The 17,189-nt window shown below is 33.2% G+C and overlaps 2 protein-coding genes and 1 non-coding gene across 3 annotated transcripts; 2 read left to right on the top strand and 1 right to left on the bottom strand.

Moving 5' to 3' along the window:
- The first annotated feature begins 2,891 nt into the window (after nt 1-2,891).
- LOC129882093 (histone deacetylase HDT1) lies at nt 2,892-6,922 on the top strand. The gene is made up of 10 exons (XM_055956241.1): nt 2,892-2,994; nt 4,126-4,196; nt 4,281-4,495; nt 4,607-4,635; nt 4,718-4,756; nt 4,858-4,997; nt 5,904-5,948; nt 6,079-6,169; nt 6,509-6,611; nt 6,705-6,922. Exons 1-10 carry the CDS (start codon nt 2,982-2,984, stop codon nt 6,766-6,768), a joined length of 810 nt encoding a protein of 269 aa, XP_055812216.1. The 5' UTR covers nt 2,892-2,981; the 3' UTR covers nt 6,769-6,922.
- Nucleotides 6,923-9,300: 2,378 nt separating this feature from the next.
- On the top strand, nt 9,301-9,383 carry TRNAL-UAA (transfer RNA leucine (anticodon UAA)). Its single transcript has one exon. It is a non-coding gene; the product is annotated as a tRNA-Leu (tRNA).
- A 1,503-nt stretch (nt 9,384-10,886) lies between these two features.
- LOC129882092 (enolase) lies at nt 10,887-16,411 on the bottom strand. The gene is made up of 17 exons (XM_055956240.1): nt 16,272-16,411; nt 15,518-15,581; nt 14,742-14,806; nt 14,608-14,655; nt 14,417-14,503; nt 14,247-14,327; nt 13,674-13,775; nt 13,516-13,596; nt 12,708-12,782; nt 12,559-12,621; nt 12,393-12,470; nt 12,083-12,277; nt 11,900-11,950; nt 11,712-11,800; nt 11,540-11,591; nt 11,381-11,437; nt 10,887-11,258 (listed from the first exon to the last, which is right to left on the bottom strand). Exons 1-17 carry the CDS (start codon nt 16,335-16,337, stop codon nt 11,178-11,180), a joined length of 1,335 nt encoding a protein of 444 aa, XP_055812215.1. The 5' UTR covers nt 16,338-16,411; the 3' UTR covers nt 10,887-11,177.
- Nucleotides 16,412-17,189: the final 778 nt, after the last annotated feature.

Genomic DNA, 17,189 nt, shown 5'->3' with positions numbered 1-17,189 from the left:
TGTCTTTATAATGCTTGCTTGCATTCTTTCATCCATTCACAACATGTATAATGTTCCATGACCTACCCAATTTATACGTGTCTTCAAGTATGCTTAATAACAAATTTAGAGGCATCTTTGAGATCCTTATATGCTAACTGTCTGTCTTATCTCATTTGTTTGACGATGAGTCTAGTTAAGAGCCTTAAGATTTCTCTTAGTCTAGAACTTTTTCAATTAGTAAGTACAACGCTTCTTGGACATTAAGTTGGGACGGGTAGGCACTCTTAGTTTTTTTTTTCCTTTTCCCTTTAGGTTAATAATAAATGAACCGAGGAGGAGTAGAGGGTAGATAATCGAAAATGATAGAAGTTGATCCGAGAAGAAAATGACAAACTTTGAATTTCTCCTCTGTTAATAAGATGGCCGCTGATCTGAATAGGATAAATTTAATTTTAGTTCAATTTGTTTTTTGACCCTTTAATATTGTTGTGTATAACTATTTGGGGTAATTTTTATTAGTTTTATGTGATTTTTGTGGACCTTCAGTACACCTTAGTCTAAATTCTTTTTCCTTGCTCATCTCCCTCTTTTTAATGATTTGTCTTATTAAATTTATTTCATTGTGATAATTAGTTCATATTATCTTATCATTTGCAGTCATTTCATGACTATTCATTGAATCATCATGCTGTGCAGGCCTTGAAGATTACAAAGCAAGTGGAACTCAAGCTGCTCCATACTTCAAGTTTTTTTTTTTTGGTTCCCACTTGATATTCTGTATTCATATTGGAGTCTGATTAAATTCGGATTCGTGCGCGGGAAGTTCCACATTGGGGGTAAAGCGCTCTCTAACAAAGGCGACTCCATATCGAAGGGGCTCGAATCCGAGACTTCTTGGTTAAAGATGAAAGAATACTTAGCACTCCACTACGACCTTTGTTGTTGGTATACTTCACAATTTCTTACTATACCTCAAATAAAAGCGCTCTATTTTAACTATCCTATTTGTAATTCTTTTGAGAGAAATTATTTGTATGTAATAATTCTTCTTTTCTCTTCAACCCATAATTAGAGCATTCTTTAAATAGGTAAAGGCTATATATTCTTAGTTAACTATTTTTTAGAATGTACAAATTAATTTGTAGTTTTCATAATACATCTCAATTATTGTTTATAATAGGCCAAATTGATGTCCTCCAGTTTTTCCGATTTTCATATATTAATATTACAGTTTATTGGTGTGAACACTTTGAGCTTATAATTTCTTTTTCTTTTTTTAAAAAAAGCATAAATAATTAGATAGGATAAAACAATTTTGTAAAGTTATTTGTTTGTCTATATTCACTTTATTTCGTAAGAGCAATCTTTATTCTTTTGAATGAATTCTTGGTATTGAAATTTTTTAATTTATTTAAATATGACAAATAATATTAATAAATGAATAATGCTAAAAGAAATTAGTTAAGATAGAAAATAACTTTCTAGATGTTCCATAAAATTAGTAAAAAGTGAAAAGAGAATTGATTTGGTTACATAAAAAAAAAATGAAACAAGAAAACAAAAAATTCACCCCTATTTGAACTACGACAAATTAAAGTTTTAAAAATATTTATTGGATGGATAGGGAGGATTGTAAATTTTGATGTTTTCGACTCTCTAAATTTATAGAGCTATTTTGGATAATTATTTCTACTTCGAAGGAGGTTGATTTAAAAAAAATCTAACTTTGAATTATTGATTTGGTGTGATTTATCAATTTTCTTTGTATAAGAGAGAATTGGGAAATAGTGTTGAAATAAATATAAAAGTAGGTAGGATTACAAGAACGGAAATTATTAAAATGAAAAATAAGGTTTGGGCTTGAGACTTTCGTGTTGGAGGTCCTAAATTCGAATTTTTTTACCAGCGAAAGCAAGATGTTTGTCTTGTGGATCAGAATCGTCACAAGTTCACTTGTCTAGTGCGAATTACCTCTCCTGTATAATTTGCGAGCTATTATATACGAGCAAAATTTTTACCTGTGCGCACCTAAAAAAATAGCTATTGCGGATTTTTGTTACTATCGAAAACAATAAAGAAAAGAATAAGCAAAAAAGTTAGATAATCAATAAAAATAACTAGGGGTGTACATGGACCGGGTTGGTTCGGATTTTTTACAAACCAAACCAAACCATTTGTGTCGGGTTATTAAATCTATAAACCAAACCAAACCAATAAAAGTCGGGTTTTTCAATATCAATTTTTCTCGGGTTTTTCGGGTTTTTTCGGGTTTTTCGGGTTTCTCGGGTTTTTTGGGTTTTTTCGGATTTTTTTGGGTTTCTCATAGTATCTAATAAAAAGCACAGAGCAGTGCTTCTTTAAAAGAGTTCTAGTACAAAATATCAACATATAAGATGGAGGCACAACATTGTTTGAAGTTTTAACTTTATAATATAACTTTATAAGATAAGTTTTTTTTGTATATTATTTAGATGGGCTACTCAAGTCCAAATCTAAATGTAAGAAAGAAAACAAAAATTATGAAAAAATTTTAAAAAATATTTATAAATTATATTTTAATAAATATTTTTATGTATAGCATAATTTAAAAGTAGTATATCTATAATCGGGTTGGTTTGGGTTCGGTTTGACTTTTTTTAGTTAAAACCAAACCAACCCTATAATGGTCGGGTTTTGTTTTCAAACACCAAACCAAGTCAAACCAAACCACTAGTCGGGTTTTTTTTCCGATTTGGTTCAGTTTGTCGGTTTGATGCGGTTTATCGATTTGTCCTGTACAGCCCTAAAAATAACCATAACGAAAAGAAGAGATTTTAAAAAGTAAGGCAGTGAGAACATGAATCAGATGATTATTCTGGAATTTTAAATCAAATTCCTACACTATAAAACAAAATATTTTTTATATATTATATTTATATACTTATTAGAAATACCCTAGCCTCTCTTCCTCCATTTCTCTCTTAAAACCCTAATTTCTCTCTAAAACCCTAAAAGCAGCTATGGAGTTTTGGGGTAAATCTCTTTCTCTCTCTCGCTCTCTCCCTCACTCATTCATTTACACACTAAATCAATTTTGATTTTTGTGTGTCTGATTGTTTTAATTTTAGTTGCTATTTCATTTATTTATGTTTTGTGTGATTTTTTACATTTTGATTTGTTTGCATGCGTTTGTTTTAGCTCAAACATCATAAATTTATATTTAAAAAAATGTTGTGTGTGATTTTTGGTACTAGAAATGTTGAGGTTAGTGCAGCTGTATGCATTTTGTGTTTTCTATCTTTGATTGTTTTAATTTCAATTTCTCTTTCATGTGTTTATGTTTGTTTTGTTGTTAATGTTTTAAGTGATTCCTCGTGGCCGGGTGGCTTGGAAGCAAGCTACCTCTTGCCTATCTCACCCCCTTCCTTCAGCTGGGTCTACCTTTAGGTAGGAGGTGAAAAGGGGGAAGCCCGTTTGATGAGAAATAAAAAGGAATATCGAAAATTCGAGTGGTTTTTTGACACACATTCACATATATACACATATATTTGCATTTTGGTTTGTATGTGTGAGTTTATTTTTTTTTGCCCTATTATCAATGAAATCTTTGTATGTTATGAAAAAAATGTTTTTTTTTTTGTGATTTTATTAGCAGAAATGTTTGAGTTTAGTGCAGACATGTGGTTGCGTTTTCCATCTTTGATCATTTTAATTTCAATTGCTCTTTCATGTGGTTGCTTTTGTTTTTCTGTTAATGTTGTATGTGATTTTGGTAGCAGAAATTTTGAGGTTAGTACAGATATATGCATGTTTGATCCTTTGCTTGTTTGTGATCAAATTTACTTTGTTCTTTTTTTGTCTAAAACCTTAAAGCAGCTATGGAGTTCTGGTGTAACTCTTTTTCCGTCTCTCATTCACACACAAAATCTGTTTGCCATTTCTGTATTTGATCATTTCAATTTCAATTCCATACAAAGAAAAAGTTTCTTTTAGGGAATGTCTGTGTTTGGGTTTTATGTGTTTTAACCTTCACTCAGAAGTCCAAATTTCCTCTTATTTGTGTTCTGTTTTTGGTACACTTTTAATAGAACATGTTTAGTATATTAGTTGTTTTGCAATTCCTGAACTCTCAATTTTCTGAATTGAATATCTACTTGTGCTTAGGTGCTGAGGTGAAAAGTGGAGAGCCATTAACTGTACAGCCTGGAGATGGGATGGTTTTGCATCTTTCACAGGTTTTATAATTTGCTACAACTTGATAAGCTTAGTTAGTCTTAGTTGTCATTATCTAATTCTCATTGCTATGTTGTTATATGCAGGCATCTCTAGGTGAGTTGAAGAAGGATAAGTCAGAAAGTGTGTGCATGTCGGTGAATATTGATGGGAAGAAACTTGTTCTTGGTACACTCAACTCTGAGAAGGTGCCTCAACAGCAATTTGACCTGGTTTTTGACAGAGACTTTGAATTATCACACAACTTGAAAAGTGGCAGTGTCTACTTTTTTGGGTACAAGGCCACTAACCCATTTGAGGAATATCCTTTTTTATTGATCTGCTATCTTTTCTTTCTTTTATACATTTAGTTTTCTTTCGAGGTAAAATTTTCTGTTTATTTTGTTTCCTTGACCAAACTTCTTTGGTTCACGGAAGAGGATGATGAAGACGATGAAGATGGTAAATGAGCATTTTCTTTTGTCTACACATCTATATTGTTCTGTGATTAGTTATTGACTGTCTGGGGTTCTTTTGTTTTCAGAGTCTGATGAGGACATCCCTCTCACTCTTGCAAACAATGGTATGGGAAATCCTATTTACCAAGATATTATGTCAATTTAATAAATGTGTCATACATTTTAATTGGCTAATGTTGTTGTCTACCTGGTTAACTGACTTCAGGAAAACCCGAGGCTAAGGAGGCAGGGAAGTCTAATGCTGGAAAGGATTCTGCTTCAGGAAAACAGAAGGTGAGGATTGTGGAACCTAGTAAAGATGATGAGGACGAGAGCACTGATGATGATGATTCTGAAATGGGAGAGGTACAATTGTTTTTATATGTTCTTTTAGCATATGAAGATGATTTCAGAATTACTCTTTTTTGAATTACAAATGGTTGGTAGACTCCATCTATCAACTGTCATGAGGCCTTAACAGGACTTGTTAAATCAGCGAAACAGTTACTCCCTTGGTTTCAATTTATTTGTCTTTCTTTCCTTCTTAGTTCTTTTAAAAAAGAATATCTCTTTCCTTTTTTGGCAACTCTTAATTTCAACTTTCCACATGACATGTTTAAGACCACAAGATCAAAAGACATTTTGGTACATTATACATATCTTTAGTTTATGACCACAAAATTCAAAAGTCTTCTTTACTTTCTTAAACTCCATGCCAAGTCAAAATCAGACAAACAAATTGAAACCGGGGAAGTAAAACTTTGAGATTGATCATAAGCATGGCTAAGGGATGTTGGCTGCTTGGTTTTCTTCCCCCAAAATAATGCTTCAAAGTAAACTTTACTTGGTTCTTAGACTTCTTCAATTCTTCTATTTCATTCATAATTCTCCAGGTATCATAGTGGTGTCATTGACCGTGTCTACCAGCAGTTTAGAGTCATTTTCAGCTTAGACCTACTGACATCTTTTAGAAATACACATCTGATATCATCTATTAAGGCAATTGCTTCTGCTAGATTTGGGCTGGAGTTTGTGTCGTGGTATTTGGGTCTAGATCAAAAGTGCTTTAGTGGTTTTGAATTATATTGAATGACTGAACAGTTTTCATCTCTTTAAGCGCAGAAGCATACTCTATTTAATGATTCATTGCAAAATTGATATATTAAGCGGATGCGTTTATCTAGTTTGTGGCTATGCTTTTTGGTTTGTGTAATTTATTGAATGAGTCATACTTTGAGGAATTTATTGTATAAATTTACTTTGTATATTCAGGATGAAGATGAGTCTGATGAGAGTGAGGAGGAGACACCGAAGAAGGTAGTCTACAGTTCTTTTTGTCTTCCTTTTGACGTCCTGATTTTTCTGGGGTGGATGATTTATTGTTTCACTGGGTATGTTGTTGTTCGATGATTTATTTTTATTAAGTGGTTTCATCTCACTGTTTTAGGTTGAGCCTGCAAAAAAGAGGAAGGCAGATTCAGCTACAAAAACACCTGTCACCGATAAAAAGGCAAAATTAACAACACCTCAAAAAACTGGTTCGTCTTGTCCTTCAATTTTTTTGTTTACTTCTTGAAGAATTATTCCAAGAACTAAGAAGGTTTTTGACTAACAGTAGACCCTTGTGGTCCCTAGACCCTTGTGGTCCCCTGACCCTGCGCATAGCGGGAGCTTAGTGCACCGTATTGCCCTTTTATAGTAATTCTACCAGGAAAACTAAAATGTTGCTGTTTATTTTCTGCAAGTTGTAACAGAAAAACTAAGTAATTTGCTAGTACTTGTTATCAAGTGGCTCAAATTTTGAAACATAACTAGTAAAATTCAATTTATAGTAGTATCATCTCTTTCTAATTGCTCCCTTCCGTGGTTGATTTTAGATGGCAAAAAAGGTGGTGGCCATGTAGCAACACCTCACCCCTCAAAACAGGCTAGTAAGACTCCAAAATCATCCGGAACTCATCACTGCAAGCCATGCAACAGGTATATAGATTTTAACACAATACAAGTAGTTTTAAATTTGTTATAAGGTGTGCATTTGGATGTTCGGTCCATTCATGTATTGGTTCCTTGCAGGAGTTTTGGTTCTGAAGGTGCTTTCGAAGCTCACTCGAAAGCTAAGCACAGTGCTGGAAAGTAAATAGACATGGAGACATTTGGTCTCTTTGTTTGGTTGTCAACTATCATTAGAAGAGAGCTTTTTAGTTTATTTTATTTTGGGTTGGTTTTCAATCCTCTATTTTGATGTTAAGACTTGTTACGTTTTCAATGAGTTTTGGATTTGATTCAAAGAATGTTATATTGCCTGTTGGTATTATGAATTTCTGTATTGTCTCACTGAGTAAAGTTTCATGTTCTGTAGCTTATCTATGCCAGTTTCTTTCTAGCCCTACAGTCAAATGGTTGAGTTAGAATGGAGTATATCATATATTCTCGGTTATATACTATTTATACTATATCGATAAACTATATATTACATGCGAATTTTTATTTTCCTATCTCCCCTTTTTCTATCCTCATTTTTTTTAATAAAAAAAGATATATATTAGTATCACCTTAAGGGTAGAGTTGAATCTTGGTGAATAAAAGAAAGATATTTAAAATCATAGACAATGCATCTGCTGTTTCACCCCTTTTTTGCTTACGTAAACAATTTATAAAACGATATGTAATAATCATCCAAACAAGCTGTAAAGCAACAAAACAAAACATCACATCTTCATATCGTATTGTTGGAATTAAGGCAATAATATTAAAACTAATAAGTAATTGAAAAAATAAAGTTGAATTGTTTGGAAATAAGGCTAGAAATTAATGTCAAAAAAAACAAAGTATACATGTAAATCTCTATATTATTTGAATAAATAAATTAAACTAAATACAATTCTTATTGTTTTTTTTTCCACAAGAATTGCAACTTCCTTACATATCATGTTTCTCATCTAAGGGTATAGTTGAATCTTGGAGAATTGAAGAAGATATTTAAAATCATCGTCAGGGCAACGGTTCACAGAGAATTCCAAATTCTTCATGTCTCGAATTATGATATCATCTGTAAATTCATCAAAGAATTGTTGAAAAAAAAGTAGACGATAAATATTCCTTTTGGACCTCATATGTCATGCCCTTTTCGACTACGTACACAATAAAAAATGCATTTTGACATTTTTTTGGTAACTTCTTGGCACTTATAATCTTCTTCTTGTTCTTCTTATTCATCAACATCTCTTTAACCTTTTTGTAGAAATCAGAAATAGCCATCGATGAATTAACCTTAAAACGTTAAGAAGAAGAAAAGTCTTTGTGAGTATTTGTGAAATTTTGAGTACACATATAAGGGTATTATAAAGTTTTCTTTTGTGTGTGTGTTTATAATTAAAATCCTAATCCAACAGAAAGTAGGATTTAAAATTCTAATAAAAATAGTATTTAGTCATATGCTAAAACGGAAAAGTAAAAGTTGGATTAAAGAAAATACCTAAAACCTAACCAAAAGCAATTTGGAAAGACATCAAATTTGGATTAGGATTTAAACCTTACGATTATTTAAATCCTACTTTTATTAGAATTAGGATTTTAAGAAAAAAAAGACTATTAGAATTTAGAATTAGTTTTTTTTTTTCTAAATTAAAATCCTAATCCAAATTTGATGTCTTCCCAAGTAAGCTAGAAATTTTTAAAAACTAATACAGCGCGGATGTATCTATAAAATTGAATACATAATTTCGACGAGGAACATAAATTATGTAAAGAAATTTCTAAAATTGTGATAATTAGTAGACATGAACACATAAGTTTAATAATAGGGAAAATAGACAAATATACCCCTCAACATTGATTCGAACTCTGAATTTGTAGTAAGAAATTAATTGAATATATATAAATTATTAAGGGATAATTTCAAATATATACAATAAACTAATTAGTTTACAACAAATATAGTCATGTTTTATTTACATAAAAAATAGCCAAAATCATAAGAAATATACCGTGACTATACAATATAGTTTGCCAAAAGTCATACAAAATATACATTGACTATACAATATAGATTATTTATAGATGAGTTATACACTGAATATACATTATGATACACTCAAAAACTGAATATCCATTGTTTGATTTAGTGTATTAAAAATAACATGAATTATATATTTCTAAAAAAATTATTTATTTACAAAAATATCCTCTACAGATACAATAAAAAGGACGTGGAAAAGGTTTTGAGGTTCAATTGTGTTTTCACCCATGCTAATGCATGGATTAAACTTCTTTGCAAGCTAATATGTGATAATTGAAACTATAAGAATTTAAAAAAGAATTTGTAATTTACTTTGTTTAACACTTTTCAGCTTTGATTATTCTTTTTTTTTTGAGAAAGTATTACACCAACTTATCAAAGATTTGAAGAAAGATAGTACAAAAGAAATTAACAAGAACAAAATAATTTAATTGTTAACGAATAAAATGTAAGAAGACAAAACGACGTTTTCTTGATTTTTTTATTTTAAAAAGTTTTTCAAAATGAAATCAGTGACCTATTTCTGATGGTTATTTAAATTTAAAAGTAATAGATTAACTTATACCACATTCATAAATAAATTAGTAAAAAGATATTGATCAAATTTGGGAAATTATATATATATATTTGTAAGACGAAACAAACATATGAGCTGGTTTGCCCGAGAGGTTAAGGGGGAAGACTTAAGATCTTCTGCACATAAGTGCGCATGGGTTCGAACCCCATAGCCAGCAATTGAAACACTTCTTTTATTATTATTATTATTATTTGTCACATTTAGTTTGTTTGTTTTTTCCTCTATATGCTGTTTCATATTCGTATTGAGGCTCGACTATGTTATTATTCCATGATAATCTGTCAATGATTTCGAAAGCAATTGATTGATAAAATCTTAAAATAAGTAGAAATAGATGTGATGCTAGTTGCAAGTTGGTTTTTATTTTATTTATCGACAAACTTTTGTGTTCGTTTTTTGTCCTTGGGATGACAAAAAATGTATAGAAGATGTACATTATCCCCTCTATTTAGTTTAATGGTATTATTATCAACTATGGTTGTTGTTGGAGTCCTTTCTAATTGCAACAGTTATGGCTTTATTTGCCAAGAGAGGAAGGTGTGCCTTCAGAAACATAGTCACAAGTCACAGATGGTGCATGATTGTCATATGTTCGTATCATAAGATGTTGTCATTTTCTTAAAATCTCTCTTCTTATTCAAAATCGTGTAATAGTGAGTTGACAAAATTCTTTTTAATTAAAAATTTTCTTTTTAATTGTTCTGGAACACTTGGGGAATTCTCTACAAGCAATACGAGGTTTTACTTCTGGTAAGAACATGCTTGATCCCGCAAGGGGTCAAATCAATGCATTATAAGAAAATTGGAATATCAATCTCATATCAAATTCCGCCAATCAAATCACTTTTTTGAAAAATACAAAACATTTAAGTCCTACAATAAAAAGATTCATTCATTGATAAGAAGAAAAAACATGAACAAAATTGAATTGATGAGAAAATAAAATTCTAAATTACGAATAGTGATTTCAATTGATGATGAAGAAAGAGAATGAATTGGCTCACCGGCTTGATTCCCTCACTTCCTTGAAGTCGGTCACTAATCGGAGAGGAGTTATGTAGGCTGTGGCCGTTCGAGAAATGTAGCGATTGCTCGACCACTCTCTTCATTTATTCAATGCTTTGAAAGAAGAGGAGCAACAAACAAAGAGAGCACATGGCAGTGGCTCATTTCATGCTACCATGCTATCTCCCTATCTCTTCCCTGAAGTCAGAAATATGAATGCTTTGAAAGAAGAGGAGCAGCAAACAAAAGAGAGCACTTGGCATTGACTCATTTCATGCTACGATACTATCTCCCTATCTCTTCCCTGCGGTCAGAAATTAATACAAAGGGCTTCAACAGGAAAGTCGTTTCGATCCAAAGGCTCTTTGAAGACTTTTTCCAAAGTTTTTAGCAAAAAACAGACTGCCGGTGATAAGCCGGAGGAAGGTGAGGATGACGTCAAGTCATCATGCCCGGAGCAGGAGCATTAGGGTAGGCAATGACCGCTGCACGGTGGAATTTAGCAGGCTGCCGGAAACCGGCACGTTCAGTTCTCTCTTATTCAAAATCATGTAATATATAATCCCAAATGCAATAAATAGTTCCTCCTAACAGAGCAGGCATATCATGTACTGCAAGTCCACAATATTATGTTATAGCAAAGAGAAGATTGACATTTGAGAAAACCAAAACCATCAACATATTTTAATCAGAAAATACTACAAACTTGCATATCAAAGTTTTCCAGAACCAGCAGTCAAAAATGAGGCATGCTCACAAGCCTAAAAAAGAACTCTTTTTTTCAGTTCAGAACACTATCAAAACCTCAAAAGACAAAAACTGGTTTTTGAGTCTGCTTGTTATTTGACACAGGTCACATACTATTTCCTAATATGATCCTTCCTAACAAGGGATTTTATTTTGGCAGGACAAGGACTCCACAATCTCAACATTTAACAGTTGAAATTTAGTAGGGCTCAACGGGCTTGCGGAAGCTTGCTCCTGCATAAACAGCCTCTGATCCAAGTTCCTCTTCGATCCTCAAGAGCTGCATAGAATGAACGAACAATCAGAAGTGTGCTGGGAATGTAATTTCTTGAAAAAGAACCAACATTTTTTCCATAGCAAAGATAAAGAGTTTAATGGATGTATGTTAGGAGGATAACTAACCTGGTTGTACTTGGCAAGACGCTCTGACCTGCAAGGAGCTCCAGTCTTGATTTGTCCCTGAATATTTCCAGGAGAATAATCATTAGTTAACACCTAAAAGTTAGTACGATTAAAATCTGTAGATTATTACAATCTAGAATGCTTAATAACAAAATTTACCGTTGACAAACCAACAGCAAGATCAGCAATGAAGGTATCTTCTGTTTCTCCACTGCACCAATTAATCAAAAAATCATTAACATTAGTTTTAATGAGATAATCAGAACATGACTACTTCGATTTTATTATATTTTCTAGTGAAGTGATATCATGGAGGATCATTTGTCTTTACCTGCGGTGACTGGTCATTACACCCCAACCTGCCTTCTTAGACATCTTCACAGCTTCAATACTCTCGGTCACACTGCCGATTTGGTTAACCTGACACACATCGAGAGAATTGATTTAATACAATCTCAAAGAGGAAACTTTCACTATCATGGCGGAAATATATGACCTATAAGCTGGATTAGATGATACCTTGAGAAGAAGAGCATTGCAAGTCTTCTCTGCAATTGCCTTGGCGACCCTCTGCACACCATTATAAACAAGTATACATGGTAAACATAAACACCTATAGAAATTGATGCATGCCTTGTCTTTTCAATCGCAACAGGAACTCTGATATGCAAGCGATTAATATTGTTAAAGCTTCAACCTTACCTTAGGGTTGGTGACAAGAAGATCATCTCCGACAATCTGTACTTGCTCCCCAATCTCAGTGGTAAGCTTAGCATAGGTTTCCCAGTCATCTTGGTCAAATGGATCTTCAATTGAAACAATAGGGTACTCAGACACAAAAGACTTGTACAAGTCCTTGAGTTGGTCGCCTGATATCTTTTGTGAGCCGTCATTGTTCTGCATAGAAGAGTAAATATGAGCCAAATCGAATAATGTCTGAACAGTTTGACTACAAGACTACCTCGGAAAAAAACACATGTGAAAGAATGCAATGCAAGCTCTTAGTACTTGCCTCTTCTTTGAAGTTCAGGTCATAAGATTTGTCCTTTAGGTAGAATTCAGATGCAGCAACATCCATTCCAATGACCACCTAAACCGAAAATCATCTCAGCCACCTAGATTATTAACAGTATGAAAACAAAGAATTGTGAGACTCAAATAGTAATTGAGATTCTCACCTTTCCGGTGTAACCTGCTTTTTCAATGGCTGTCTTGAGCAATTCAAGACCTTCCTTGTTCTCCTGAATTTATGAAAATCGCAATCATGTCAGTGCACTAGGGTAACATTCAACAGGATATCATACATCAGCATAAGAATATACTTCACCTGGATATTAGGAGCAAAGCCACCCTCATCACCGACATTTGTGGCATCCTGACCATATTTCTTCTTAATCACAGCCTGCAATTAAAGTATAACAATTATCAGACAAAACAAGATAAAGAAAGGACAAAGAACAGTATGAACAAATTCAAATTAAATTACGAGCCTTAATGGAGCCAAAGACACCAATCATTCCCCTAAATTCAAAAGCATATATAATGCGACTGAGATGGTTTGGGCATGTGAAGAGGAGAGACACAGATGACCCAGTGAGGAGGTGTGAGAGGTTGGCCATGGATGGTTACAGAAGAGGTAGGGGTAGGCCGAAGAAGTATTGGGGAGAGGTGATTAGACAGGACATGACTCAGTTACAGCTTACCGAGGACATGACCTTAGATAGGAGGCTGTGGAGGACCCACATTAGGGTAGAAGGCTAGTACATAGTCTCGTTATTCTTCCCTATTCATAGGCGCACTAGCACATTACAATTCTTTGTACTCTCATTTCTGCTATTTCTGTTACTATTTATTGCTTTCAGTACTTTTGATTACTCTATTTTATCTGTGATGCCTTCGTTATTTATTTTCCTATAGCGCTTTGAATTTCTTAACCTTATCTGACCCCCTTTTATGCCTTTTTTGAGCCGAGGGTCTCTCGGAAACAGTCGTTCTACCTTGGTAGGAGTAAGGTCTGCGTACATTCTACCCTCCCCAGACCCCACGTTGTGGGATTTCACTGGGTGGTTGTTGTTGTTGTATATAATAGCTTGGTCGACTAAAACAATATTTAGAGTTAATAAATGCTGTCGAACCTTCAAATGGTGATAGACTTCACAGCCCATCTTCATGGCCTCCTTGAAATTAGCAGCTCCAACAGGAAGGATCATAAATTCCTGCAAAATAACTACTAATGAGAATTGTTCTTGTAAACAGCACACAGATACATAGTGGAGGCAGACAAATGCCATACCTGCATTGCGAGTTTGTTTCCGGCATGAGATCCACCATTAATCACATTGAAGGCAGGAACTGGCAATACCAACTTCTTGTTACCAGCTAAATCAGCAATGTGCTGCAAAGAGAGGAGACAGTTTATATAAGTAAACACATGATTGCAGATTAATCCAATTGCAAGTAGAAAATTTGTCCTAGTAGCCTTGTAGTAATGAAGAGAATCAAATGGTTAATATATGGGAACAGTAAAAATGGGGAAGATAAAATGTTCATGTGATTTCCGCCTTGCCAATTGGGCAATAGTTCAATAGTGATGCAAGGCTTAAGGTGTAGATAAATCTCAAGATCGAGCATAGACTCCATGAAAACCAATTTTATGTTTGCCACAATCACGGGGCATGCATCCCTCTCTTGAATGCTGTTTAATGTATCCAGATAAATTATCCTATGAAATGCCTAAGTGAAAATGCGACGTCATTCTTCACACGCAGAAAATATTAATTGGGCTCGTAAACATTTTCCGCCTAATATACAACGACAACTAATCAGGGAAGTTAGACACTCAATGAGAAGTGATTCTCCAGTATACCTTGTACAATGGAACATTCCTGACAGCAGCGCCAGCTTTACACACAGCAAGTGATACAGCAAGGATGGCATTTGCACCGAGCTGAAGAAAAGCCAATACAGTTAAATTCATGAAAGGTGGACTTCTCATGATAGAAGAATGAACTTTATACTTGGCATGAATAGTAATACCTTTTGTTTGCACCAACCCCACTCATTTTGAGTTCCATCTAATTCATGAACCATGAAGTTATCAAGACCAGTCTGATCGGTTGGGTCCTGGAGAATAGTAATACTTGTATGTCAGAAATGAACAATAAAAGCAACTTAACTAGGAAATAGCCTATTAAGAAAAAAGATATTAACAGGGGAAAAAAACAAACCTTGCCGATAAGAGCAGGGCCAATAATTGAGTTGACATTGTTAACAGCCTACAAGGGAAGAGCAGCCATAAAAATTAATCAACACTGATCAGTATAATCATCAAACTACTAAAGCATTGCAGTGAATTACCAACCTTTGAAACACCCTTCCCGAGGTAGTCAGATCCTCCATCCCTCAGTTCAAGGGCTTCATAGATTCCTATTGTTGTTAAACAAGTCAAGAGGATGGATTATCTTTCAATTCAAAAAGGTAACAACAAAAGAAGACACAGTTGCCAAGAATGTTAACAGTCTTTAAGACAGAACTGATAGGAGCCAAGATTCACACTTCCACCCAAACTGATATATACACTATTATGAATCGGACGACTCACAAGAAAATCAACTATCTTTATATAATAGATTCTACAACAAGACAGAATAGTTTCTACCTTCCAGAAGTCCCACTGAAAGTACTGATACAAAAAATATACTTCCCCCTTCCCAATTAAAGTGTCTTGTTTTCCTTTTCGGTATGTCCCAAAAGAGAGCCTCTTTTATATTTAGTAAGTTTTCCAATTTCAACATCCTAACTGGCATGTTTAAGACCACAAGATTTAAGGAACTACCACACACATTTGATTTAGGACCACAAGTTTCTTAAACTTTGTGTCAAGTCAAGCTAAGCCAATTAAATTGGGAAGGGGGGAGTATCTCTTACTGAGGAATAAAGTATCTATTGCTGAACATAAACTCATACCAAAAAAGGGTGAAATTTAATCAATACACCAACACTCGAGAGAAGTTTCTACATTTTCCAAGCAAACAAACAAGAAACTCTGATTTCAATTACGCGAGTAGTATAATGAACCGATTATGCATCTGCATACACATTTTCAACACATTCTAATCATTACAGGTAGATCTTTACCGGTGGATGCACCACTAGGAACAGCAGCTCTTGCAAACACACCATTTGAGACATGTATATCAACCTGCACATACACACAACAACCAAATCAATACATCTAGGGAAAAAACATCTCTACAAACAGATATAACAAAACTTATCAACATCAACAACCAATCCAACATAACCCACAAAAACTATAGCAGCAACAAAAAGATACAACACAAATAATCTACATCAACAACCAATCACTCTCAAAACAACCTCCATTCAAAAATCCAAAACAAAACCACAATAGAAACATACAATTTAAGCAAAATCAGCAAATGGGTAAACATAAAAAGCTCAAAAAGTTTGAATCTTGAAACAGATACAACACAACTAATCCGCATCAACAACCAATCATACATAACCAATCACTCTCAAAACAACCTCCATTCAAAAATCCAAACAAAACCCATAATAGCAACATACAATTTAAGCAAAATCAACAAATCGGTAAAGATAAAAAGCTCAAAAAAATTGAATCTTGAAACAGATACAACACAACTAATCCGCATCAATAACCAATCACTCTCAAAACATATCTCCATTCAAAAATCCAAATAAAACCCATAATAACAACATACGATTTAAGCAAAATCAGCAAATGGGTAAACATGAAAAACCTCAAAAAGCTTGAATGTTGAAACAGATCGAAAAAAAACGAGAATATAACATAGAAAACATCAAAAAAATTCTGAAAAAAAGAGAGAGATCTGAAAGGAAAACAAACCTCGACGGTGGGATTACCACGGCTGTCAAAGATCTGACGAGCTTTAATGGATTTGATAGTTGCCATTGGATCTATGAAGAGAGAATAGTAAGTAAAGAGTGAGAGAAAAAGTTTGGTTTTTGTTATGAACAAAGCGAATGAGAAAGGATACCACGTATATGTAGAGAAAATGGGGTTAATTACAACCGTTGATTTGGTTTTATGATCTTGATTAGTGTTTTCATATAATATTTCTTTTTTACATTATTTATATAATATTTTTGGTCCTTTAATTAGACATAATACATAAATATGACTTTTAATTTGATTCAATTGATATTTATATTCTCCAACTTTGGGTGTACATAATAGACTCTTAAATTTGTATAAATTTAAATAAGTATACATATACGTCTTACATGTCATAATACATATATGACGCGAATTGTCGTGTAGAACACCACATAGAATATGAATTGCCATGTAGGATGTCACTTAAGACACATGTGTATACTTATTCAACTTTATATAAGTTTAAGTGTTCATCAAAAAATGTTTACTTATGCATATTCAAAGTTGAAGAATATAAATATCAGTTGAGGTCGGGTCAAGGGGCATGATTGTGTATAGTTCTAATTTTGGTTCTTTCTGATATATGATTCAATACAATTAGTCATTAATATACGTAGGAATAATGGTATATTCCATTTTACTAACCTCATCTATGAAGTACAATACAAATTTAATATAACACATAAGTTATTAAACCGTAAAAATGATTAATAATTTTAATAATTTATGAATAGACATAAGTAAAAGAATCAAAAATGCATATTTAAGTAATTAAAAATTAAATATGGTTAAGTCAAATTTTATAAGAACTAAGTTAGAATTTAGGGTGAAATTAGGGACTAAAAAATGTTAATTCTTTTTTTCAAT

Source organism: Solanum dulcamara, chromosome 3 (genome assembly GCF_947179165.1).
Source record: "Solanum dulcamara chromosome 3, daSolDulc1.2, whole genome shotgun sequence".
NCBI lineage: Eukaryota > Viridiplantae > Streptophyta > Magnoliopsida > Solanales > Solanaceae > Solanum > Solanum dulcamara.
This window is presented reverse-complemented; position numbering and strand designations above follow the sequence as displayed.